This window comes from Bombyx mandarina, chromosome 28 (assembly GCF_030267445.1).
Source record: "Bombyx mandarina strain Sakado chromosome 28, ASM3026744v2".
NCBI classification, from domain to species: Eukaryota; Metazoa; Arthropoda; class Insecta; order Lepidoptera; family Bombycidae; genus Bombyx; species Bombyx mandarina.
The window spans coordinates 7,307,981-7,332,921 of record NC_143233.1 but is presented as its reverse complement, the minus strand read 5'-3'; the positions used below and the strand labels follow the sequence as shown (position 1 = coordinate 7,332,921).

Sequence of the window (24,941 nt, the reverse complement as noted above, 5' to 3'; positions counted from 1 at the left end):
AAAATATTGTACAATGTATTGGCGCCAAAGTGAGAAAATTCAATGAGCAATCATATAAAAATGACAGATTCCAAATTCAAATGTAATATTTTGTTTATTTTTAATTGTAACAGTATTTATGGCCAGACTAAGTATAGACTTAGTTCAAATAAGACTCATACTCGAAAACGTAAATTGTTTTAATTATCAAAATACAAAGCTGGTTCTTAAAATAAACACCAACAGAATAGTTCGAATCCAGAGAATGAGATCGTTATGACATGTCAATGTTACATTTTAAATTATTTAATAGAGTTTTAGTAGCGCTTAACAATAATTATTGTTCTTCAACTCGACCAGATTCCACATATTCTTCCTCCAGATTCAAATAAAGTAATGATCTGATATTACCAATAGTACTTTTGAACTTTTTATCAGTCGTCTGAAGTTACAGTATATTTTTTGTAGCGTATGCCGCATTAGGTATGTATATATGCCATATATATGACACGGCTCTTTAACCACTTCGAAATTTTGACTGGGCCGCAAATTTAATTAAGGCTACATTGCAAATATACCCTTCATCTTCGTAATCGAAAAAATGTTAGACCTTGTGAAAACAAAATCTAATTACGGTTGATTTCAAGCACAAATCACAAATTAGTTTCGCAGAAGCGTCTCATGTGCAAGAGAATAATGCAACGGTTGTAACATGTGAATATCGAATATAGGAGTAAATTTTAATAAATAAAATCCCGTAGCCATTCATCGAAACTAGTCTAGAAAAAAAATAACCAATAATTATCTGCTTTAATTTATACGCTACTAATTTTCTCTTATTTGTATTCCATTTAACACGATAACATCAATTCAATTTGAGTTGTCCATTGTTAGTTTTATTAATTTAGGCTAACAGACATGCGGGTGACTTAAACCCAACTGTCATCATGTTATTAACATTGCCAGTAAACATTTATGTGGCTAAAGATGTTGCCAATTGTGATCACTCATAGGCACTTCACGTTCGAAATTAAATCTATGATTTGACCGTGCTCCTGATCCAATCGAGGTATTCGTAGACTTTGGTGTAAACGCCCGGAATATCGGGAAGGCCGCACGGCGTTGGGCCAAAACTGACCACACCGACGACTTCATATTGTCTACCGTTCTCGTACATCAATGGCCCACCGGAGTCGCCCTTGCAAGAGTCTTTGCCCGGAACACCGCCAGCGCAAATCTGTTTGTTCCATAAAGTTATTTTGCGGTTTTGCACCGAGTACGCTGGTTGGCAAATCTGAAAAAATTACTCGGGATAAATAAGTAATCGGGGACAAACCACACGTGGTCTCTTGGCCCCAAACTAGGATTCCCGGTACTAATGGAACGAGAGACTAAATTGACAAAACACAACTTGAAAATTATACCTTACTCGTCCTAAACTGCAATCGAGGTGCATTTCTACTTTTAGAATAAATGTAGCTCACTGAGTTTCGCGCCGGATTTTCTCAGTGGCTCGCAATTCCGATCGGGTAGTAGATTCAAAAAAGCACCGCTCTTGCTGGTGCTAGCAAATTGTCTCTGGCTTAGCTAGCTCAGAAATAGCGTGTCTAGGTTACCGGTAGGGAAAAAAAAACTCACACTGTGGGGAATGTAAGGCAAGTCTACGTGGGATTTGACATCGCTGCTGATCTGGTTCGTGCTCACTGCACCCCAACCGGCGGCGTAGAATACTGTTTTATTTGGTGTGTTCACTGTAATGTCCGCCGATGGAAGGCAGATCGGTCGGATGAAATCTGAAAAACGCGTATAACAACAATCTTTAATCCTGGGTACAGTAAAGTAAAGTAAAGGGTTTTACCCATTTAAATTTAGAGCAAAGTGCCGTGTACAAAGGCCAAAATGTGTACCTATTTTTATCTATTCTTTTTCATTTGCGGTAAATAAAACAAAAAATGATTTTCCTCTCAAACACGATCGATTTCAATATATGCTGCCGCTATACACGTTGAGAGATAGGGCATTACTTCGCAACAGAAATAATCATGGTTGTGGTGTAAGCATTGTATTATGTTTTTGGGACAATTTTTTTTGTTACCCTCGTTGGATTGTTAAAAGCTTTTGGTAGCATTGGGTTAGGTATCACCAATATGCCTATTACTGCCGCGAAGAACTATAGAATAAACTATAGAACTGAAACATAAAAAGAGCTGAGTCCAAGTAATGCAATATACTGACCAGTATAAGGAGCCATTTGACTCATTCTAATCAAAGCGATATCGTTCTTCCTTTGAGGGCTGACAGGATTATATTCCGGATGGGGTATGATCTGTTCAATAGGTATGACTACTATATCTTCCGTGCAGTCCGTGCCTCCGGCTTCGACAACCACACAATCCGGTCCGCTATTAGCCGTGTCGTATTCGCCGAGTCTAATGTTGGTACTGAAAATTTTGTGATTTTTTTCGGTCAATCACTGTAAATGCTGACTTAGTACTGTACTTGAAGTATAATTTAATGGTATATCTTTGTTGTGACTAGATAATGCTTTGAGGCCTTCGAAATGTACGAAGAACAGTCAGTTGTTCTAATTAATCGCGTGTCACATTGAGTGTTTTTTGTGCTATGCTAGAATACTTCCTTTCATTGTGTTTCTTCGCCTAAGTAAGTAGTATTGAAAGTAGCCTCAAGGAACTATTTTGGCCTTATCAAGCATAGTGAATGAGCTCACAGTGGACGAGGGATTCGGCCTGAAATAGTTTGCTAATATGTCCAAGTAAGAGCACCGCTTGCCTAAATCTACCCCAAGATCGGAATTGTGACCCACTAGAACTATTCCACCGCTACTATTAAAAAATAATTTCGATTGGAAATTCACTATGTTCAAACGGTGGTTTTCAAAGTTTTCCTCAAGTTAAACAATTAAGTATGATTAATGATCCCGTGCACGCACTTCTGATGAAAATCTTGGAACGTCATAGGAATTCTAGCTAAGTATGTATTTTTTGTGTTCTGGTTCTTCCCTTGAGAAACAATAAATTTAGTCTCTAGTTGGGTTTCTGGAAATTTACAGAAACACGTCGTGTTTTTTTTTGTTTTTTTATTGCCCTTGTAGACAGACGAGCGTACGGCCCACCTGATGGTGAGTGGTTACTATCGCCCATGGACGTCCACAATACCAGGGGCAAAGCCAAACTGCTGCCTACTGATTTGTTTGGCTTTATTGAATTCGTTGGTACATCTTATGGAAAATACCACCAACGAACACCGTATCATCAGGATAAGATCATAAGCTACACAGCATAAAACAATCTTATTTTGAATATTTTGGAGTTAAAGGAAACGTAAGATATATCCGCGACTGAAATACTTACGGTTTTCCGATTTGAAGGACCGCTCCGGCTATGCAGTGGCCAGCTGTAAGAACATATCTACCGCTTATCAGCGAGCCACCACACAATAATTTGATCCTGTTATCACTGACATACTCGATGACTATCAGCCACGGGTATTGGTCGATAGCAGTCGCTGTTCCACCTGGCAAAAAAGTTTCATCGGTTAGTTTTATTGTTCTTCATTAAGTTAAGTGGTGCTTTTAGGTACCACAAGCACTGGCCCCAATCCTCGTCGAACCCGTCGCTTGCGACGAAGGGCTCGACGAGCGAATTAAACCATAGACACAGCCCACTGAGTTTCTCGCCGGATCTTCTCAGTGGGTCGCGTTTCCGATCCGGTGGTAGATTCTGCGAGGCACTGCTCTTGCTAGGGTCAGTGTTAGCATCACCTCGGTTTGAACCCCGTGAGCTCACCTACTAGCTAAGGTTACGCTGAAATCACTGATTTGATTTCAGCGTAACCTTAGGTAGGAAAAAATAAAAAATAAAAATAAAGTTAAGTCTTATCGCGCGGAGCAAAAGGCCTTAATTTGCTTAGCGAGGTTAGGGGATTTGTGGGGTCTTTTTTCTCAAAGAGAAATCGGGTGATCGCGCCGCGATTCCCAACTCGCACCGGCGTTGAGCCTGTAGAGTACATCGGGATGTCTGCTATGAATAACCTAGAAATCGAGATTAGCCATGTCAAGGATCGGTTTAGTGCACTACACTTCCACAGGGTGAAATCGAAACGCAATTGTGTGTAAAACAGAGCTAGCCAAACTTGTATCCTTTGATGCGCTCGCCTCATATCTGTTGTAGCCTAACCCCGAATCCTCAACGGATCGAATAGCTTTAATTCCAAACTATTAGATCAGGGGTTCCCAAACTTTGTTGTTTACGGCCCACTTTGAGAATAAATTATTTTTAGCGCCCCCATTTCTTCACCTACTTTAAAACCACTATAGCGAGAGCTCAGTCGGTGTCTAAGAATTCTAGATGAAGTTACAAATCACCTCCCAAATCTCTACGCCCCCATTTTTTCTGGGTCTCTTACCGCCCCCCTTTAGGCCTGCGGCGCCCACAAGGGGGCGTTATCGCCCACTTTGGGAAAGGCTGTATTAGATCGATGACGACAATACGTATTTGATGACGTACATACCAACGATTTTGTTTCCAACGTTGGCGTCTAGACCACAACAAGAGTCCGCTGGGTTGGGTAGTAATGCCGAAACAGTCGCCCTGCAGCTGCCCGCTGGAGGGGGGGGTGTGACTAAAGGCGCTGGGCCACAGCATACACTGTATTGATCTGCACTTTTACACCTGAAACAGATTATTTTCGTTTGTGTCAATTTTCCTCATTACATTGTGGAGATTTTGTATTTATTTACAAACGGCCGTCTGGTGTAGTGGTAAGTGACATGGTCACTACATAAGGGGTCGCGGGTTCGAAACCCGCCAAGGGAAGATATTTGTATGATAAATATAAATGTCTTTTCCAGGGTTATGGATGTATATTAAATATATGTATGCGTATAATAAAAATCTTACATTTATTTCCGTTATCTGGTACCTGTAACACAAGTTCTTTACGAACTTATCACGGGACCAGTTAACGTGGCGTGATTGTTAGTAAATATTTATTTATTTTGTATTGTATTTGTATTTTGTATTTATTGGAACACGTTCGAATTGGAGCAAATCTCTTCAGATGTAATTTTTTTTTCATAATTTGTTTTTCTATCATTATTAGCGGACCTAGCAAACGTTGTCTTGCCATATATAAGATTTCTAGGGAATTCTAGTGTAGAAAAAAAAACCCTCATTCAACCACAATATACCTCACTATAACAAAAAAAAAAATTGTCGAAAAAATAAAAAAATATTGTTAGGGGTGGACAACCCTTATCACTTAGGGATATGAAAAATAGATAGTAGACGATTCTCAGGCCTACTGAACATACATATAAAATTTCATAAAAATCGGTCGAACCGTTTCAGAGAGGAGTATGGTAACTAACATTGTGACACGAGAATTTTATATATAAGACTAGCTGACCCGGCAGACTTCGTAGTGCCTCAATCGGTAAATAAAAGACCTAAACTTTTGTATAAAATAAACTTAAAACAAACAAAAGGAATTCGTCCGACGGGGGACACATCAAAGGGAAAACAAAACTGTTATAATACCGAGCATTTTCATATTTATCTACCTTTAAACCTTCCCTGGACTTCCCCAAACAATTCAAGACCAAAATTAGCCAAATCGGTCCAGCCGTTCTCGAGTTTTAGCGAGACTAACGAACAGCAATTCATTTTTATATATATAGATAGAAGAAGATAGATAAAGAAACAAATAACAAAAACAGCATACGAGAAAGATCACGTAAATAATCTGGAACGAGTTTTTTGAAATGAAAATACGAAATGATAGTTTTGTAAGTTATGCAATGTACAGTCAAACCTGGATAAGCGAGAGTTTAAGGGAGCACAATCTCATTCAGGTTTTTTTTTTTATTGCTTAGATGGATGTACGAGCTCACAGCCCACCTGGTGTTAAGTGGTTACTGGAGTCCATAGACATCTACAACGTAAATGCGCCACCCACCTAGAGATATAAGTTCTAAGGTCTCAGTATAGTTACAACGGCTACCCCACCCTTCGAACCGAAACGCATTACTGCTTCACGGCGGAAATAGGCGGGGTGGTGGTACCTACCCGTGCGGACTCCCAAGAGGTCCTACCACCAGTGATTACGCAAATTATAATTTTGCGGGTTTGGTTTTTATTACACGATGTTATTCCTTCACCGTGGAAGTCAATCGTGAACGTTTATAGAGGTTTCTCACTAACGCGAGTTTCTCTCTAATGCACCCTCTGAATTTCATTTCGTGATATTCCCGATTCAAACACATTTACTATTTTAAGTTTTATCACCTAATGACAGTACTTTAATTTTTCGTTTTGACACGATGCAGACCAGAACTTTCCTTCGCAATGGATTAACGATAAACTGAGTAAGTCCGACAAACAGGACGGTACACAGGCACACGTGTCCGTTCGAAAAGAATGCGATAAATTAACAACGTTATTTAGTTCCACGAAATAGAATACGTTCAATATTGACGAGAAAACAATACAAAAACAATGGTAGGAAGTTCCACGAAAGTTAAGAATGAGTTATAATGAGTCAAATGTTAAATTTGTAATTTATTTTGTCATTTGTTCCTCCTAAATAATATAAATAAATAAAGCTCGACTGTCGCGTATAGATAAGTAGCAGTCTCAATTACGGAGGTCCATGGGGGAAAAACGACTCTCCCTTACAAAGGTTTCTGTTTCTCGCTAATAGAGGTTTTGGGAGCTAAAAATGACGAGTCATGGCTATTACTCTCACTTATAGAGTTTTCTTACTTATCCAGTTCTCACTTACCCAGGATTGACTGTACTTGTTTTGGTGCTAAACTAAATACAAGCTGCTCAGCCGGTTTCGGTTGTTAAAAAATATTGTTACATAAGACACGATATTCGAATGATGGGGGAGGACGTGTCCGTGAGATGGTTGTCTGCGATTACAATAACAGGTTTAATGTATAATCTCGTAACATACACACGTGACATCACTGCCAATGACTGGTTTGACGAAGCGTTGCCGTACGATATCTACGACTGATGATAAACTTATACAATCAAGTGTGTGATTCGGGTAAATTTTTTTGTTGCCTATATTAGTGAATGAGGTCACGGCACACCTGATGTTAAACGGTCCCCGAAGTTATACTTATTATATATTATATAAATATAATATTGCGAATATCGCCACCTATAGTCGTATTTTTTATTAGACGAAGTCAATTGACGTTTACTGTGTGATCAGTTTTTGATGAAATAAAAATAGTGTTGTGACAAAGTGAATGATTGAAAAAACTCCTGATTTAATGAAATTGCCTCGGTTGTCTAGTGAATAGTTAGTGTGCCGAACTGCCGATATCGGGTACGGGGTTCGAATTTTAGTCGTGCTTTGTACATACCAACGAGTTTTCGACTATTATGTTCCTACAGTATCTACCTATACTGAATACCGAGTGTTTTAAACATTAAGGAAAAGATTGCGCGGAAACTTGTAAGACTTCTATTTTCAATACATCAACTACAGTAGAATCCGAATATAACGACCTTCAAGGGACCGGCGAAACTATGTCGTACTAACCGGATGACGTACAAAACGGCAGAATTATTTCTTAAGTACATATGTTAAGTACATATGTTTATCCAACTCATGGAGCATGTAAAAATTTGCATGTCTAACTGTATAGCGAAAAATTGCTTTCTCTTGTAGCAGAGGTACATTCACGGGTATTCCCCAATCGCGCTGAAGCTCGAACCACTGGAACAATGCCTTATCCACCGACTTATGACTATAAGTCCTTACACGTTTGTATTTTAAAACATTGGAATTAAATAGCGGCTCGATCTTATCTTTATTCTCTTTTATTGTTGATATTGTAGAATGAGATACGCCAAACTTCTTTGCGAGGGTTGCATTTGATTCACCGGCTTCTAATCTGAGTGAAGTTGGGGCGCCGAGGTATTGGTAGTTTATGTAAACAAAGCATTGTGCGTCGTTTTAACCGGACGTATCATCATAATATTCACAATTAAGGGTCGCTATAAGCAGTTGGTCGCTTAAAACGGAGTCGCACTAAACGGTTATATTTTCTCAGTACCTAACTATGAAACCTAACTTAAGTAATCATGATCGTCGTTAAAAGCGGTTAGTCGTTATAAGCGAAGTCGTTGTATATGAATTCTACTGTATATGTTGAAACTATAGATGTATAAAATATAACAATTACAGGTAGGTAATGACATTTAAAAAAAACTGATTGTAGTTACATACTACTAGTAACATATATTAGAGCACTTTAATACAATTTTATTGTAAAATAGAAATAATATTCTTTTATAGTTTGAAATGATTAACTATTCACACTCATTGTTCATTCATCTGATTGAACGAGAACTGAACGCATCACTATTACTTTCAATATGGCAACATTATTTTACAAAGTGACACTAGCTACTGTCAGGTCGCTTCGTCTAATTAAAAATACGACTATACGCTGTGATATGAGCCCTAACTCTCGAAAATGTGTTTTACAGTAAAAGGTATTATAAAACTGTGAGGTAGTGGGTGATTCATTGACTACTTAACACTGTATGGCCCAAGAGTTCCTCTATTTTGAGCGTTGAAAAGGTACCTATATGATCGACGTCCGCGTCATAGTCTAATTAAATATTTAGACAAAGAGACCATTCTAATAATTTTATTTGTATTTTAATGATTGATTAAACAATTTCCGTTGTTCCGTTCCGTTTTCGTGTACTGGAAACGCCCTTGCATTAGACATATTTAGCTCTAACACTCTAGGAGTAGGGACCCCGGTAACCGTACTCGTCGAACTCGGCAAAGAGTTCGACGTGCAACCTAACCCATGCATCAGCGCGCTCAGTTTCTCGCTGGATCTTCTCAGCGGGTCGCGATTCCGACCCAGTAGTAGATTCATTCGCGAAGCAGCTACTTTTGAGTTGTTAGGTCTCCTTTGGAGGCGCTCGGGTAGCTGTTAGCAAATCCCACACGTCCTGGCCGAGCCCTTGCTCTCGCCCACCTGCCCTGGTAAAACTGGAAAGGCCTCCGGGCCACCAGTAATCTCGCAAACATAAAAGAAAAAAACTAGAAACGCTAAAACTATTATTGAAAAATAATAATTTACCTGGAGTTTTGTACGTATAACATGTTTTCCTTCGAGGTCGGAGGCCTCAACATTTGAGTGAGGTGTTCGCAAGAGTATATGTTTATACATTTTCCTGGTTTACCATCCGGTGTGTGACATTCACTTGGACAGCATACCTGAAATTGGATGATGACAATGGAATTTCAAGCTTCGAATGTCGGAGCTAATGTTTTTGCTCATCGCGCTTTTGTCCTAACTGTTGTAAGTGATTTAATGCATATTGTAATATATCATGTATATAAAATTAAACTAACCCGTTGACCCGACCCTATTTAGCCCGTTGAGGCTTCCATTGCGCCCTGTCATGAACCAAGTAGTTAAAATAGCATCCAAGCGATATCAATGATAAGCATTAAAGCAAGGATATGATTATTCAAATTTTTTGTCATGCACTATTTCGGCGAGGGTTTTTGTAATTTTAGTCACGAATGAGTAAAGCTCACTCAGCTAAATGCTGTTTAGAACATTACAAATTTCGCAGTATATAATTACGCAAAGATAAAACAGACAAATAAAAATAAATAAATACTATGTCACTTTGACATGTTGTTCTTCAAACGAGGCTTGCGGAGATTACTTAACGGTAGACAGCGGTTTGGCTCTGCTGACGTCCATGGGCGACGGTAACCATTCATCAACTGTTGGGCCGTATGATCGTTTGCCCATAAAGGAAAAAAATTCTAATTTGTTCGTGAACCGATCTACTTTTTTGTTTAGTAGCTATTATACAGTAAAACAAATGAGGAAAATTAATACATAAATTTTATTTGAACGTTGAGGAGGCCAGTCAATTTGTTTTGTTTGAATTTCGATTACTGGGCGAACACTAGTTTTAATATGTACCATTTTCTTTCTTTGACTGTAGTGTAGTTTTCTTTCTTTGAAAGTATTTGTCTCATAAATGCGTATTAAACATTTGGATTGGTAACAGAAAATATTTTGATCATCAAAAATGCTTGATTTAGAAATATTAACTCGCGTAGATTATATCCGTGAGAATTTAAATGAGATAAACAACAAAAAGTCATATGACGAGGAAAACTAATTACTAAAAATTTATCACATTACGTACGCATGCTACTTATGACTCATATTTACAGAGATGTGTGTCCGTAAAGTTTTCACGTCGTGCAGGAAAATTCTGTTTTTCCTTTGCATTTAATTAATGTAATTCCCGTTGCAATTTACAATATCGATTATGGTTGATGTGCTCTTTCGGTTACATTTCCTCGTATGCTTCTTGACTATATTGAAACAGATAGCCATTTGAAGTCGTCGTGGCCTAAAGGATAAGACGTCCGGTGCATTCGTGTTGAGCGATGCACCGGTGTTCGAATCTCAGGCGGGTACCAATTTTTCTAATGAAATATGTACTCAGTAAATGTTCACGATTGACTTCCACGGTGAAGGAATAACATCGTGTAATAAAAATCAAACCCGCAAAATTATAATTTGCGTAATTACTGGTGGTAGGACCTCTTGTGAGTCCGCGCGGATAGGTACCACCACCGTGCCTATTTCTGCCGTGAAGCAGTAATGCGTTTCGGTTTGAAGGGTGGAGCAGCCGTTGTAACTATACTGAGACCTTAGAACTTATATCTCAAGGTAGGTGGCGCATTTACGTTGTAGATGTCTATGGGCTCCAGTAACCACTTAACACCAGGTGGACTGTGAGCTCGTTCACCAATCTAAGGAATAAAAAAAAATTACAAAGTAATGTTTTTTTTTTACAAAGTAATGTTTTTTTTTTCAATCCAAAAAAATCTCACGATACAGCTTAGTTTGGAAAAGGTCAATCGCTTTAAGAGGAAAGACTAGATTCCTTAAACGAATAATGTGCTCATTTTGGGTTTGGTTTGGTGGAACTGGTTTCTCGCTTGGATTTCTAAGTCAACCCTCTAACTTCAATTTTGATTTGTAGAACAATATTTGATTTGCCGCTGTCAAATACGGATGTAAACATCACTAGAACTCAAAATAAAATCAAAATACATGTTATTTTTAAACCCCATCCAGTGCGACAATGACAGATTTAAATAACAATGTCAACACTATATTCTTAATGTTTTGCACTACGGGTTTTCTGTTTGTCAAAGTATCACGGTAACATTTGGTACACGCCTACAGGTTTTGAACATCGCCATAGTCACATCTTTCAATACGAATACACGTGGCGTCATATCCTATAGGCCATGATTTCTTTCAAATCTAAGAGTCATGCCCAGATTTGGTTATTTAATGAACAAAGTTACAAGTATCCAATGAATGACATTACCAACGGTTTCCCTCCCTGAAACCCGCATTGAGATTTCTTGAGAGTTTCCAGATCCTGTGGAGTACGATCAGGCTTTCTAACGAGGGCCAGCAATGGCTCACATTTGTAGATATCCACACAAGTTCCCTGACCGCCACTGGAGGCCGTGCACGTTGACTCTGAAATGCGAGATATGCGATTTCATTAATATGTTATTGAAAAACTAAAAGGTGCCTTAGTGACACACAAAAAAAAAAAAACAAGTTATGTTAAAACTCACAAACAACAAACAAACAACGTTACAGACGTATCTGCATCTGGTGTAAAGTACTGATTTTTGGGTATGTCCGTAATCGTTATTTATATACAAGTTGATTTTAAGCTTGAATGTTTTGTGTGTATTGCTGTTGGTGTGTCTAAATAAATAAATAAAAAACTTGTCGAAACTCCGCATTATAATAAAGCCTTTTATGTCACACACAAAGATTAAAACAATTAAAATATTTTGTATCTCAGGAATGTGGACAAGATATGATCATAATAACAAATTACATTATTATTTTTTCAACGTTTCGGTCTTTTATTAGACCTTCATCAGGCATCTGAAAATTACACATATTAATAAATTATTAATTTATATATAATTTGTATTAATTTATGATGACTAAGGCAACTGTGCAGTGTAAGATAGTGATTGTTGGAATTCATATTATGGTAAATATTGTAGTGTTGACATTTGTTATTTTTATATTGTCGGTTAATAATATGTGTAATTTTCAGATGCCTGATGAAGGTCTAATAAAAGACCGAAACGTTGCAAAAATAATAATGTAGTTTGTTATTATGATCCTATCTTGTCCACATTCCTGAGATACAACATATTTTATTAATAATAATTATGGACGATAATATTGATAATATTAAAACAATTAGTAGAATTACGAATGGTTAGAAATTCTACACACACAAAAACCTTAGATCGCAAAGTGATAAGTGATGATCTAACAGGCAAACAATGTTACAGACGTATCTGCATCTGTTGTAAAGTACTGATTTTTGGGTATGTCCGTAATCGTTAAATCGGTGATTTGACCTCCCGGGGACATGCGTTTTGTATTTTTTTATAGCACATTAAAATATATTTAATTTTTACAAGTTATAGCACGGAATAGAATCGATGATTTTTGGTAGTAATGTATGTATATAATTGCAAACTATTTCCTATATTATCTTTGATAACTTATACAATGTGTTTGATACTTTAAGGGGTTTATAATACACAGGTTAATACACAGTCAATGTTATCGGTAAACAATTCAAATTTGCTAACTCCAACTATAAAAATGGTTTCGCTTTATGAAAAATTTCGTTAGATTGGGTGTCTTCAGTCATACGTTCATTAGTATAGGTCTTACAAATACCAATAATGTGGAGCCATTAGATATTGAATTATCGCCATGTTTTTCAGATACTTTAAAGAAAGATCCGTAAAAGCTTGTAGTAATAAATTATAATACGAGATATTTCCCCAAAAATGCCTGTGAGTCTGGGCTCTGGACTATTTAAATTGAACACACCTATGATTGTAAAATAGTAGCCATTTTAAAAGCAGGCCCGTTCTGGTAAATTAAGCAATTGATAATTATAATATTTAGAAAATATATTAAACTTGATGGGTAAATGGCTTCTAACGGAACGAAGCTTATGTAACTCGGTGAATGAAATGAACGAATGATTTGGTAAATTCAGAAGTTGATTGATATGAGAAATCCCATTAATGTTACATATAATTGGATATTGAAAAATCTAAATCGTTCTTAATTTATACACGAATACATGAAATATAATTTACTAATTACTATTGTCGTTTTGGATATTACACACTACACTAGTTTTAATTTTAATTATGATATGATCATGTCATTTATTCCTTTAGTTTTCAGACTCTAATCTTTGAATTGTTTTTTAAGTCCTTCAATATCCAATAATATTTAGAATTATTATGTTTTTGTTTTTTTTAAATTTATTATTCCATATTGTTTATTTAGAAATGGCGTTTCGTATCGTGTTTGTTATATTCATTTCATTATTTTTGACGTTTAGAATACTTTACAGTTTTCATCGGATCACGGATGACTAACGTATTACTCGTTAATTTTTCTATTAATGGTTAATTTTTTTTTATTGCTTAGATGGGTGGACTAGCTCACCTGGTATTAAGTGGTTACTGGAGCCCATAGACATCTACAACGTAAATGCGCCACTCACCTTGAGATATAAGTTCTAAGGTCTCAGTATAGTTACCACGGCTACCCAATCCTTCAAACCGAAACGCATTACTGCTTCACGGCAGAAATGGGCAGGGTGGTGGTACCTATCCGTGCGGACTCACAAGAGGTCTTACCACCAGTGATTACAAATTATAATTTTGCGGGTTTGGTTTTTATTACACGATGCTATTCCTTCACCGTGGAAGTCAATCGTGAACATTTGTTGAGTACGTATTTCATTAGAAAAATTGGTACCCGCCTGCGGGATTCGAACACCGGTGCATCGCAACAACGAATGCACCGGACGTCTTATCCTTTAGGCCACGACGACTTCAGCTCTGATACGATCGTATGAGAGACGAATTTTGTTGGAAAATGCGCGCCGTATCAGCATACATACATAGAGATGAGCTCACGATCAGGCTGTTCTTGTGTTTTGTTATTTGCTACTCGCGGAAAACTGTCACTCAAAACTAAATAAGTCGAACGCAATCTATACTTCTATACTAATATATAAATCTACAGTGGGTTTTTTTTCCCTACCCATTTCTGGTAGCCTAAAGGGCTATGTCAGCTTCTCACGGACGGGAAATATTTGAATATCGACGTATAAAATTTCTTAGTTTTCGATATCGGAATACGAAGATAAGTTGTGTTACAGTTTCTAATATCTTTATCTTGAATTTTCTGCGCGGATAGTTCAACATCGTTTATTCCTTCGCGATTGTCACTTGCAAAACTCTAGCATTAGTTTTAATATATATTAATACGTGAAGCAAAAACTTTGTATCCCTTTTTACGAAAATTGCGCGGACGGAGGAGTATGAAATTTTCTACACTTATAGAGAATATAGAGAAGAAGTGCACAATGCTAATATTTTTTTAAAAGAATGCATAAAAGATACATTAAATCGATAAAGAAAACATTACACACACTACATACCATGTATTTGACGCACACACGCATGCATACTATTTATTGTCAAACTTTTGTTCTTGACGTCTGTTGTCAAATTGAGATTAAATATTGTTTGCCTTTATTGATATTTTTTATAGTGTAGTCTTGGCGAAATTTGTGATTATAGAAGTATAAAATACAATCATAATAGTGTACAAACTTACAATTCCAATTAATTATAGTCGAATTTCGACTACTGCGTGACCTCTAGTTAGTTTTAATACGTTAATGGTTTTTACCTTCACCGTTTATTTCGTTTTTTCTTAAGTCATCCTCAAAATAAATTGAATCGTTATCTATGTGTGCTGCGGTACCTATAAGCAGGAAAACAAGGAACTCAATACCGGGGGATGTTCGTGATATGATGACTGGTTGACTTCGTAGGACCTAGGCTATGTCGGATAGTTGGGACGCCGACGTGTCCCAGCTCGGCGCCTCCTAATACGTTTAGTTAGAAAAGCGACTGTGGTTTTAGTGTTATACTAAGTTCCACCGTCTACTAAGAACACACACACAGGGTGAATAGTGGGGCAGCCGCAGGTACTCAAGGTGGTGACGGCATTTACGTTGTAGGTGTCTATGGGCTCCGGTAACAGCGGGTGGGCTGCGATCCCATCCACCCATCTAAGGCATAAAAAGTCTAGGTTTTGTAAAGGTCATTGATTTATCGTTTATAAATAAGGATTCATTGAATTTCGTGCTAAATTGATATTAGAAATACCGAAACCGCGTGTTAATTTGGTTGCTGATATTTCTCGAAGATCTTCGTTTTTTTTTTTTATTACTTTGATGGGTGGAAGAGCTCACAGCTCACGGTGAGTGGTTACCGGAGCCCATAGACATCTACAACGCAAATTCCGTCACCCACCTTGAGATATACGTTCTAAGGTCGCAAGTATAGTTACAACGGCTGCCCCACCCTTCAGACCGAAACGCATTACTGCTTCACGGCAGAAATAAGCAGGGCGGTGGTACCTACCCGCGCGGACTCACAACAGTTCCTACCACCAGTAAAAAAGTTCGTTAGCCTTAATATGTGATTTCATTTGGAACATTCTGGAATCGCTTTCGGACTCTGGTTCGAGATTATGGCACCGTAATCCGTGAACGAATGCGAATAGACTCAGAATTGACTGCGGATCCCCTGGATGTTTATTTTTACAATCGAAAGAATTATCTTAAACTTCTGTTACTTAAGACATCTATCTTCTATATATATAAAAATGAATTGCTGTTCGTTAGTCTCGCTAAAACTCGAGAACGGCTGGACCGATTTGGCTAATTTTGGTCTTGAATTATTTGTGGAAGTCCAGGGAAGGTTTAAAAAGTTAGATAAATATGAAAATTCTCGGAACTAAATAAAAATAACAATTTTGCTTTTCCTTTGACACATCGTCCCCCATCGGACGAATTCCTTTTGTTTGATTTAAGTTTATTTTATACAAAAGCTTAGATCTTTTATTTATCGATTGAGGCACTACGAGGTTTGCCGGGTCAGCTAGTACTTAATATTATAAAGCTGAGGAATTTGTTTGTTTGAACGCGCTAATCCCAGGAACTATTGGTCCGATTTGAAAAATTATTTCAGTGTTAGATAGCCCATTGATTAAGGAAGGCTATAGGCTATAAAAGCTATATAACATCATGGTTAAGACCCAATACAAGTGGAGCACCAATAAATAATGTTTCAAAATAAGGGTTTAAATAGCTCCTTAACATTATACAATTCAAAAATATTTTCACATTCTACGTAAATGAAGTGGGGAGTAATATTTAGGGTTATGTCAAAGTAACTATTCCACGCGGACGGAGTCGCGGGCAAAAGCTAGTTATTAATACGCGCGTGGACTGACCAACTAACTGCTCACCAGATGCAAAGCTAATACGGAAAGCAAAAAAATGTCCACCACAAAGTTATTCATTTTTTGAGATATTTTCATTCAAATCTTTATTAGCCTTAGATTAAGAATATTGATATTAACGATATTTGTATTCGTTTAGTGATTCTGTGAAGACAATATAAGTAAAGATAATGTAAAACAAACTTATCAGGTGATCTTATCGGTAAGAGCAATCTCTTCCAGATCGCCATCGGGTTGACAAGAATCATTTCAGGAAAGAAATTAGCCGCGTTGCACTTATCGGATGAAAAAACAAATAAATGAATAATATAATGATAAATTTACCTATTGCTAATGCAATATTAGCACAAGGATAAGTAAAGCTGTACATACAAAGGATTGTGCGCTATGACTAATATAATTAGTTGGAAATTTATATATGGCCTCTATCTAGCTGGGTCTGTTGTTGGTTCAAGCCCAAAACTGGGTAATTATGTTTTCGTAAATAGTCCGTGAGCACGCAATCCGTAAAGGTCTTATTTAACAAAATCAGTAATTGTGTAGGTGACGAGCAAGGCTTTTTTGTTTTTGATCAGTAGGAAATCGCCGGACTTCCGCCCTCCACTGGGGATGGCGGGCGGAGTATGTCGGAGTCGAACCGACTGAAACCTCCTGTCGTTCAACAACCAACGTCCAAACCTCGCATGAGACAGAACTCATGAAAAGGCAAAGGGGGGAAAGTGAAGCGTTTAGTGTGGAGCACATCTCTCCCATCACCTTCCCCCTCGGGACGCCGGACTGGCGGTCGTCGGCGCCACGACCACCAGCCCTCTTGGTCGGCAGGCTATCCGAAGCCCGCCTAGATGGCGCCGGTTAGAGTGAGTGAAGAGCAAGGCTAGTGTTGTTAACGCAATCACTACATAGTATAAAACAAAGTCGCTTTCTCTGTCCCTATATCCCTATGTATGCTTAAATCTTTAAAACTACGCAACGGATTTTGATGCGGCTTTTTTTAATAGATAGAGTGATTGAAGAAGAAGGTTTATATGTATAATGACATCCATTAAATAGTGGAGAAATCAATAGTAAATTACAGTTTCCGAAGCGAAGCGTGGGCGGGTCGGTAGTTTATTTATAAGGCATTTACGGTTTTTGGTTTGTGTTGTGTATTACGCTCGGGTTGGTCCAGCTTCTCCCGACCGTAAATCGAGAGCTCCGGTTTGATGATTAGAACAACTTGTTTTACTCTAATACAGAAAGTTGAAAAAATCAGTACGATAGATACCTATATAGAGGTTAAGCTAATAAACCGTGTCAAAAACTAGTTGGAATGCTTGGATAATATTTCATAGTAAATTTGCGAAATAGAACTAGAAAATTATATAAGTTTTACAAGTTTTCCTTAATAATCCTTTTTCTTTATAAATAAAACATCCGTGTTGTTTTTTTTGTACAACAGAGAAAATCTATGTGCCTACCTACTACTAGCTTATATAATACCTACTTCGTGCTTTGGACTGTATATAGAGAATAAAGTGTATAGTGATTTGACCCAGTTAAGGAAATACGTATTTATTAAGGCCAATGATCGGATAATCGATTAGGTATAATGACTGTTATCTTAACATTCAGATTCATTGATTGCATTCAGTTTTATTTATTGTTTTTATTATTAAAATGACGTGTCAAAACAAAAGGTTTATTTTATCGAGTTTTCGTCGGTCTATAGATAAAAAGAATCAAAAAAATATATTATAAAGCTTATAAAAAAATGTCGTTGTATTTAAAATTAAACTTATTTGCACGAAAATGAATTGATTTAAAAAAAAAAGAAATAGGTTGCTGATAAAAAAAAAGAACAAAAACAACTAACGGCTATTCTCTTGTTAATGGTGTCGAGTACCAATTAATACATTTTTAAACGTAGTCCATATCTATGTCATTAGCCGTGTACTAATAATGGCTTAGAGTTGAAGGAGAAGGCATTCACGGGCTGAAGCTTACGGGTATCGGTAATCACAACACCAGGCTATGTGAGCTCGCCTATTCATTTCAATCAGTAGAAAAAGCGTACGGCTACGTAATCGGGACCGGTCATCGTTCTCGTCGAACCCGTCGCTTGAGACGAAGGGCTCGGCGAGTAAATTAACCCACAGACACAGCCCACTGAGTTTCTCGCCGGACCTTCTCAGTGGGTCGCGTTTCCGATCCGGTGGTAGATTCTGCGAAGTACGGCTCTTGCTAGGGTTCGTGTTAGCAACATCGTCAGGTTTAAGCTACTAACCCGGTGACGCTGACATGATCTCTCTAGACCAGCAGCTTAGGGAGAAAAAAAAGTAATGGGGAGAGGTCAGAGGTTGCTGTCAGTCACGGACGCATCCCAGGGTCACAACCAAGTTGCTATTACCACAGTGTTATAGCTACATACTGCCACAGTAACTTGCACTGAAACACTGGTGGTCTACCGATAATTACCTACACATTTGTCTAAACGTCTGTGTAGGCAGATTTCAATGGCGGCGACCGCGATTAGAACCGTCAAGATTCTTATTTGGAGACACTTTCCTTTTTCGAAGAGAGACGCGTGCACCTAAAAGTAATACTGCTTCTCAAATAATCACTTATAATTCTTGTTTCACGTGAAATAAGTCGCTTTTAACGCTTCTTGTGCGCGCCGAAAATTACAACGTATTGTTTTAATTATAATTTATAATTCCTGTTTGACTTAATGGTTGTGTGAAGCCGAACGCAATTAAGACCGCCTTATGCTTTTCTGGTTTTATTTTTTATTTTTTTATAGCTTAGATGTTGGACGAGCTTACAGCCCACCTGGTGTTAAGTGGTTACTGGAGCCCATAGACATCTACAACGTAAAAATGCGCCACCCACCTTGAGATATAAGTTCTAAGGTCTCAGTATAGTTACAACGGCCGCCCCACCCTTCAAACCGAAACGCATAACTGCTTCACGGCAGAAGTAGGTATTTTTTGGTTTGATTTGTTTTCCCCTAACTATTCGTTGGTAGTATATTCCAGCTACGCCCGGACAGTAAGGTGAGCTCACGGGCCCAACCTGAGAGGATGGTCTGCAATTAAAGGGCATCACTGTTCTTCGTTACCATTTCTGGACGATGATAACTTAATAAGACTAATAAATTAATGATAAGATTCTGTCAGTAGTTCGATCGTCAGAATAGAACTCGTAGTAATTCCTAAAAATTTATTAGCGACTAGCATATGATTTGGTACAATTCATTCTATCCTTAAGACGCGCGAATAAAAACTGAAAGTCAAGGTTTCTATTCAAGTCGTACGTAAAAACTTATTTCGATGAACTCACGTCCGTTTGCGATGCATAAATAAGCCGCTACGATTGTCGTAAACAACAACGGAGACATTTTATTTTGTTTTATTAAAAATCACTTCATATCACAACGTTTAGAACACGACCGCACTCACCGGTAAACGTATTTACTCTGACAAGTTCGACCGGTCATCGTCTAATGTCTGTGTGTGTCACAGATGAGTCAAGCGAATTTGTTGCGTTACAGTTTACCTATTGTTTTTTGTCCTCTGAGAGACGTTTTTTTTTTCTCTGTTTTTTTTTTTTTTAGTAAAGCTTACCTCACCCTTCAAGGCGAAACACGATGTTATTCCTTCACCGTGGAAGTCAATCGTGAACATTTGTTGAGTACGTATTTCATTAAAAAATTGGTACCCGCCTGAGATTCGAACACGGTTGCTTCGCTAGATACAAATGCACCGGACGTCTTATCGCTTAGGCCACGATGATATAGTCCAACTATTATTAAGTGTCTAGCGTAATGGATCAGTATTACAATATGAAAGCAGCCACGACACGGGATCGAAATCTATCACTCTTATACCCATAATATGAGTATGTACAATAAACACATCGACATATTTCAAGTAAAACATTCCTAGAGTTTATTATAAAAAAAAAAAAGTGTGTGTGTCCGCTCCGACGCACGACTGGAGTTTACTGGATATAAAAAATTAAACGAAACAATACGAGAAATAGTTCTATATTACGACAACACGATACACTACAGATTATTAACAAATTAACGAGACACAAAACAAACGACTAACAAATATATGAAAATACAATAATGAGAGAAACGCGCGATCAGTACGAGGCTTTGTGGCGGACTGCCGGCGCATGTACTAGCATGTCACACGAAATGCGCATAACGCATTTCGTGTGACATGCTAGTACGATTTTGGTCCCCATAATTTTCATACCCCGGGCCTATATATGTAAATCGATTCTAAAGGAGTAAACTCCAAAAAAGAACACAATATTCCTAACCTAAAAGTACATGTTATTATCCGCAACATGCTTCGTCAGATTACAGATACAGATTTATAATTATTATTCAGTTTGTCGACTCAACGAAGGAGTCTACCACCGGAGTACCCGGTGGGTCAGAAAGGTGACAAATAAAGCCGCGTGTCCAGAAATTTCTAAATACGATGTTTGATTATTTATTTATTGCTATAAATTGGCAGATTTTACCGGTGGTAGGACCCCTTGTGAGTCCGCACTGGTAGGTACCACCACCCTGCCTATTTCTGCCGTGAAGCAGTTATGCGTTTCGGTTTGAAGGGTGGGGCAGCCGTTGTAACTATACTTGAGACCTTAGAACTTATATCTCAAGGTAGGTGGCGCATTTACGTTGTAGATGTCTATGGGCTTCAGTATCCACTTAACACCAGGTGGGCTGTGAGCTCGTTCATCCATCTAAGCAATAAAAAAAAAAGGAGATCAGGGTCTGTCTTATGTTTAATTGTTGCTTAGTTACTGGTAATTTCAGGTGATTATAGTATTTTTTTCGCATTTCTCGAGTCTTTCTCTAAAGCTACTGTTTCGTCAGTCACCTGTAACCACGAAAATTGTATGGTATTCGAAAGGTGGAAATAAAATGGCATTGCTGATGTCCATGAGCGCCGGTAGCCCCTCACCATCAGGCGGACTGTATACTTGTCTACCCACAAGGGCAGTAAAAATTATAAAACCAATAAAAAACGCACGCTTAAAAGAGTAAAAGTGGTTTTAATTAAAGAGATGATTAATTATTAAACAATGAACTGAGACCATATTGAAGACCATATTGAGATACATCAGCCTTTTTTATAAAGCGTACTATAATTCGTATATTGTATACAATTTAAAAAAAAAAAGAGTCGAAACTCGAAATCCGCCTTTTGGATTCACAACCCACACACACGTCTATCTATGAAGCTTAGCAATAAACGGAACATGAAATAAATAAATAAATAGAAACGTGTTTGCAATGATCTTGTATATTTTACAATCTATGTTTGTGCCAAGATTTAATGTGAGTATGTGCAATAAAACGTTTATTTGTATATCTTGTATTTATAGTCCGTTTATTTGTATTTGTACTAGTTAGTGTATTTTATAATTTACCTTGAGACATATTATTTAAGTCTAAATGCGCATGCTGACTATGTGCCAGGAAAGGATCCGGAGTTTCTTTGGGCACATAATGCGATCCTCATTGCACAGCCTGGAGAAACTCACAATTCTCGGACAAATGGAGGGGAAGTGCGCTAGAGGAAGAGCGCCAGCTAGATGGGTTGACCAACTCAAAGAGGTGACTGGAGGCCAGATATGGGGAGCGGTACATATGGCGCAGAACCGGACCGAGTGGAGAAGATTGACATACAGTCACGATCCTCAGCATTGAGGGAACGGACCAGAAAGAAAGAAGCGCATTGTCTAATCCCATAAACACAGTCCGCTGAGTTGATCGCCGGATCTTCTGAGTGGGTCACGATTCCGATCCGGTTGTAGATTCAGTGAAGCACTGCTCTTGCTAGGCTTAGTGTTACCAAATCCTCTCGGGTTGAGCCCGTGAGCTCACCTACTCGTCCGGTACTGCAATAGAACCTTAGGCCACCAGCGAATGGAAGGGAAAAAAATCGTCTTAGTTGCACCACCCTACAACCAGGTCCGCATGGTTGTGTCGCGATTTAAATTATTATAATTTTTTTTTTTTTTTTTTTTTTTTTTTTAGGTGGATAAATATGAAAATGCTCGGAATCAAATAAAAATAACAATTTTTTTTCCCTTTGTTGTGTCCTCCGTCGGACGGATTCCTTTTGTTTGTTTTAAGTTTATTTTATACAAAAGTTTTGGTCTTTTATTTATCGATTGAGGCACTACGAAGTCTGCCGGGTCAGCTAGTTAGGCTATCAAATAGGCTGGTTTAATATTTATTACATGACACCATTCCGTCATCACGGAAGGCGATGGTTTTATTTTACGTATTCCCTACGTGCTTGATTTAAACTTGTTATATTCGTATTTGTTACTCGATTAAATTGATGACTCGATTTGAATTTCGACTTCATAATAGCACCCGGTATATATCAAATAAACTATTAAGTACAAGTAAAGTCAGACTTCACTTGCTACCTTAAATTTTGGCTAAATCATTATTGTGTTTTAGTCGTATAAGGACACGAATATATAAGGAGAGTTCGTGAATTGTTTCATTGATGCGTCCGATCACCATTCAAGACAGAGCAATTTTATTTCTAACCCAAACGTCTTAAGTCTCATATTTCATTGTTATGTTTTCTCAGTAACGGGGAAACCCCGTCGAGCAAAGGAGGTAATTGCGTGTCAATGTTTTGCTTGCGATAATGTGGGTGATTGTTTATGTAATCGATAATGTACTGTAACGATAAGTATTTGTTGTGACGCGATTTAATAATTACTACTTTCGTCGTGTAATCCGTTCTGTGTGCTTACTGCGAGTTTTTAACTTCTCGATCGCGTAAAAGTTAACTCAAATTTGTACGGCATTGGAACAGCTTCCCCACAGTGAGCTTAGTGCGAGGTTTTAACTTCTCGATCGCGTAAAAGTTAACTCAAATTTGTACGGCATTGGAACAGCTTCCCCACAGTGAGCTTAGTGCGAGGTTTTAACTTCTCGATCGCGTAAAAGTTAACTCAAATTTGTACGGCATTAGAACAGCTTCCCCACAGTGAGCTTAGTGCGAGTTTTTAACTTCTCGACCGCGTAAAAGTTAACTCAAATTTGTACGGCATTGGAACAGCTTCCCCACAGTGAGCTTACTGCGAGCTTTTAACTTCTCGATCGCGTAAAAGTTAACTCAACTTTGTACGGCATTGGAACAGCTTCCCCACAGTGAGCTTACTGCGAGCTTTTAACTTCTCAATCGCGTAAAAGTTAACTCAACTTTGTACGGCATTGGAACAGCTTACCCACAGTGAGCTTAGTGCGAGTTTTTAACTTCTCGATCGCGTAAAAGTTAACTCAAATTTGTATGGAGCTGGAACAGCTTCCCTTCGTTACAAACAGCTACAAAAACATCAAGTCTGTGTTTAGTGTCTGAGTGCTCTGAAGAACTATTGGAGATGATGCTGTCTTCTATACGTCCATACTAGCCAGAACAACTGCCTTCATCAACTGTTCATTCCAGATATTGTTCTGGCTGTGGCGTGAAATGGGAGAAACTGTGGGAGGTCCTAAGTGAAACAGGAGTTCCGGGTCATCTTATTATGTTGATTCGTAACCTGTACGAGTCGGGGTTTGGGTCTATCTCTATCGAAAATTCCACTTCAAGTTAAATTCGTTTCCAAAAAGAGTCCGGCAAGGATATGTTATTTCACCTATTCTCTTCAATCTATATGGGGAATATATAATGCGCCAGACTTTAGAAAACTGGAAAGGAGGCGTTAGAATAGATGGACCCATCATACAACGCAAGATATTTCACAGATACCTGAATCTCGCTTATGGATTACTGGATGTCCAGTTTGGGAGGCTTAAACGAAAAATGGAAGATCTTCCACCGAACGGGTGATATTTGCTCGGTAGACCGACGGTCCCAATGTTGTTGTTCGGAGCTTGTATATATGCATGCTTATCTTGAAAATGTCGTAAGCGAGATTCAGGCATCTGTCAAATATCTTGCATTGTATGATGGCTACCCGCCACACTTGCCGCGTACCAATCGGTTCAAGAATGAACTTTCCTTGTTCATATTACGATTAATCTTTAAAATGCGTTGTCTTCCAACTGTTATGTAGTTGCTATCTAGTTATGATTTCTACGGGTGTCGGTAACTAATTTACACCCACAGGGCTGTCACTTGGGTCACTTATCAAAGCAATACAAAAAAATTACGATTTATTGTTGTTTATTTATTTATTTCAGGCGCAACGAAGGAGATCGGCACAGCCCTGACGCGGGTGTGCCTTCGACATCGCGCCATCGAAACCAGAATGAAGACTTTCATCAGGTACAGAATACGTTGTTATTAGTTTTATTGGATTCAACTGGTGGTAGGACCTCTTGTGAGTCCGTGCGGGTTAAGTACCACCGCCCTGCCTATTTCTGGCGTGAAACAGTAATGCGTTTCGGTCTGAAGGGTAGGGTAGCCGTTGTAACTATACT

The 24,941-nt window shown here is 38.1% G+C and overlaps 2 protein-coding genes across 7 annotated transcripts in view; one reads left to right on the top strand and one right to left on the bottom strand.

The window, feature by feature from the left end:
• Window positions 1-24,941, top strand: part of mim (missing-in-metastasis) — a 162,444-nt gene that overhangs the window by 78,252 nt on the left and 59,251 nt on the right. For all 5 annotated transcript variants that reach the window (XM_089738986.1, XM_089738985.1, XM_028174872.2 and 2 more), the window contains exon 4: window positions 24,702-24,786. In XM_089738986.1, coding sequence (XP_089595112.1) covers window positions 24,702-24,786 — 85 coding nt within the window. The remainder of the gene's footprint in view (window positions 1-24,701; window positions 24,787-24,941) is intronic.
• Window positions 162-19,960, bottom strand: LOC114243395 (phenoloxidase-activating enzyme). 2 transcript variants are annotated; one of them, XM_089739113.1, is made up of 9 exons: window positions 19,805-19,955; window positions 14,864-14,938; window positions 11,418-11,575; window positions 9,122-9,258; window positions 4,510-4,670; window positions 3,351-3,513; window positions 2,215-2,420; window positions 1,618-1,772; window positions 162-1,273 (listed from the first exon to the last, which is right to left on the bottom strand). In XM_089739113.1, exons 1-9 carry the CDS (start codon window positions 19,860-19,862, stop codon window positions 1,016-1,018), a joined length of 1,371 nt encoding a protein of 456 aa, XP_089595239.1. In that variant the 5' UTR covers window positions 19,863-19,955; the 3' UTR covers window positions 162-1,015. The 2 variants fall into 2 exon arrangements, with proteins under 2 accessions (XP_089595239.1, XP_089595240.1); XM_089739114.1 differs by lacking the exon at window positions 14,864-14,938 and having other exon boundaries at window positions 19,805-19,960.

Coding starts and splice junctions, on each gene's coding strand:
- LOC114243395 (XM_089739113.1), bottom strand. CDS start 19,862: ATGTCTCCGTTGTTGTTTACGACAATCGTAGCGGCTTATTTATGCATC. Junction 4,671..9,121: donor TTATACGTACAAAACTCCAG/GTAAATTATTAT, acceptor AATCTGTTTCAG/GTGTAAAAGTGCAGATCAAT. Junction 3,514..4,509: donor CGTTGGAAACAAAATCGTTG/GTATGTACGTCA, acceptor CTTTTTTGCCAG/GTGGAACAGCGACTGCTATC.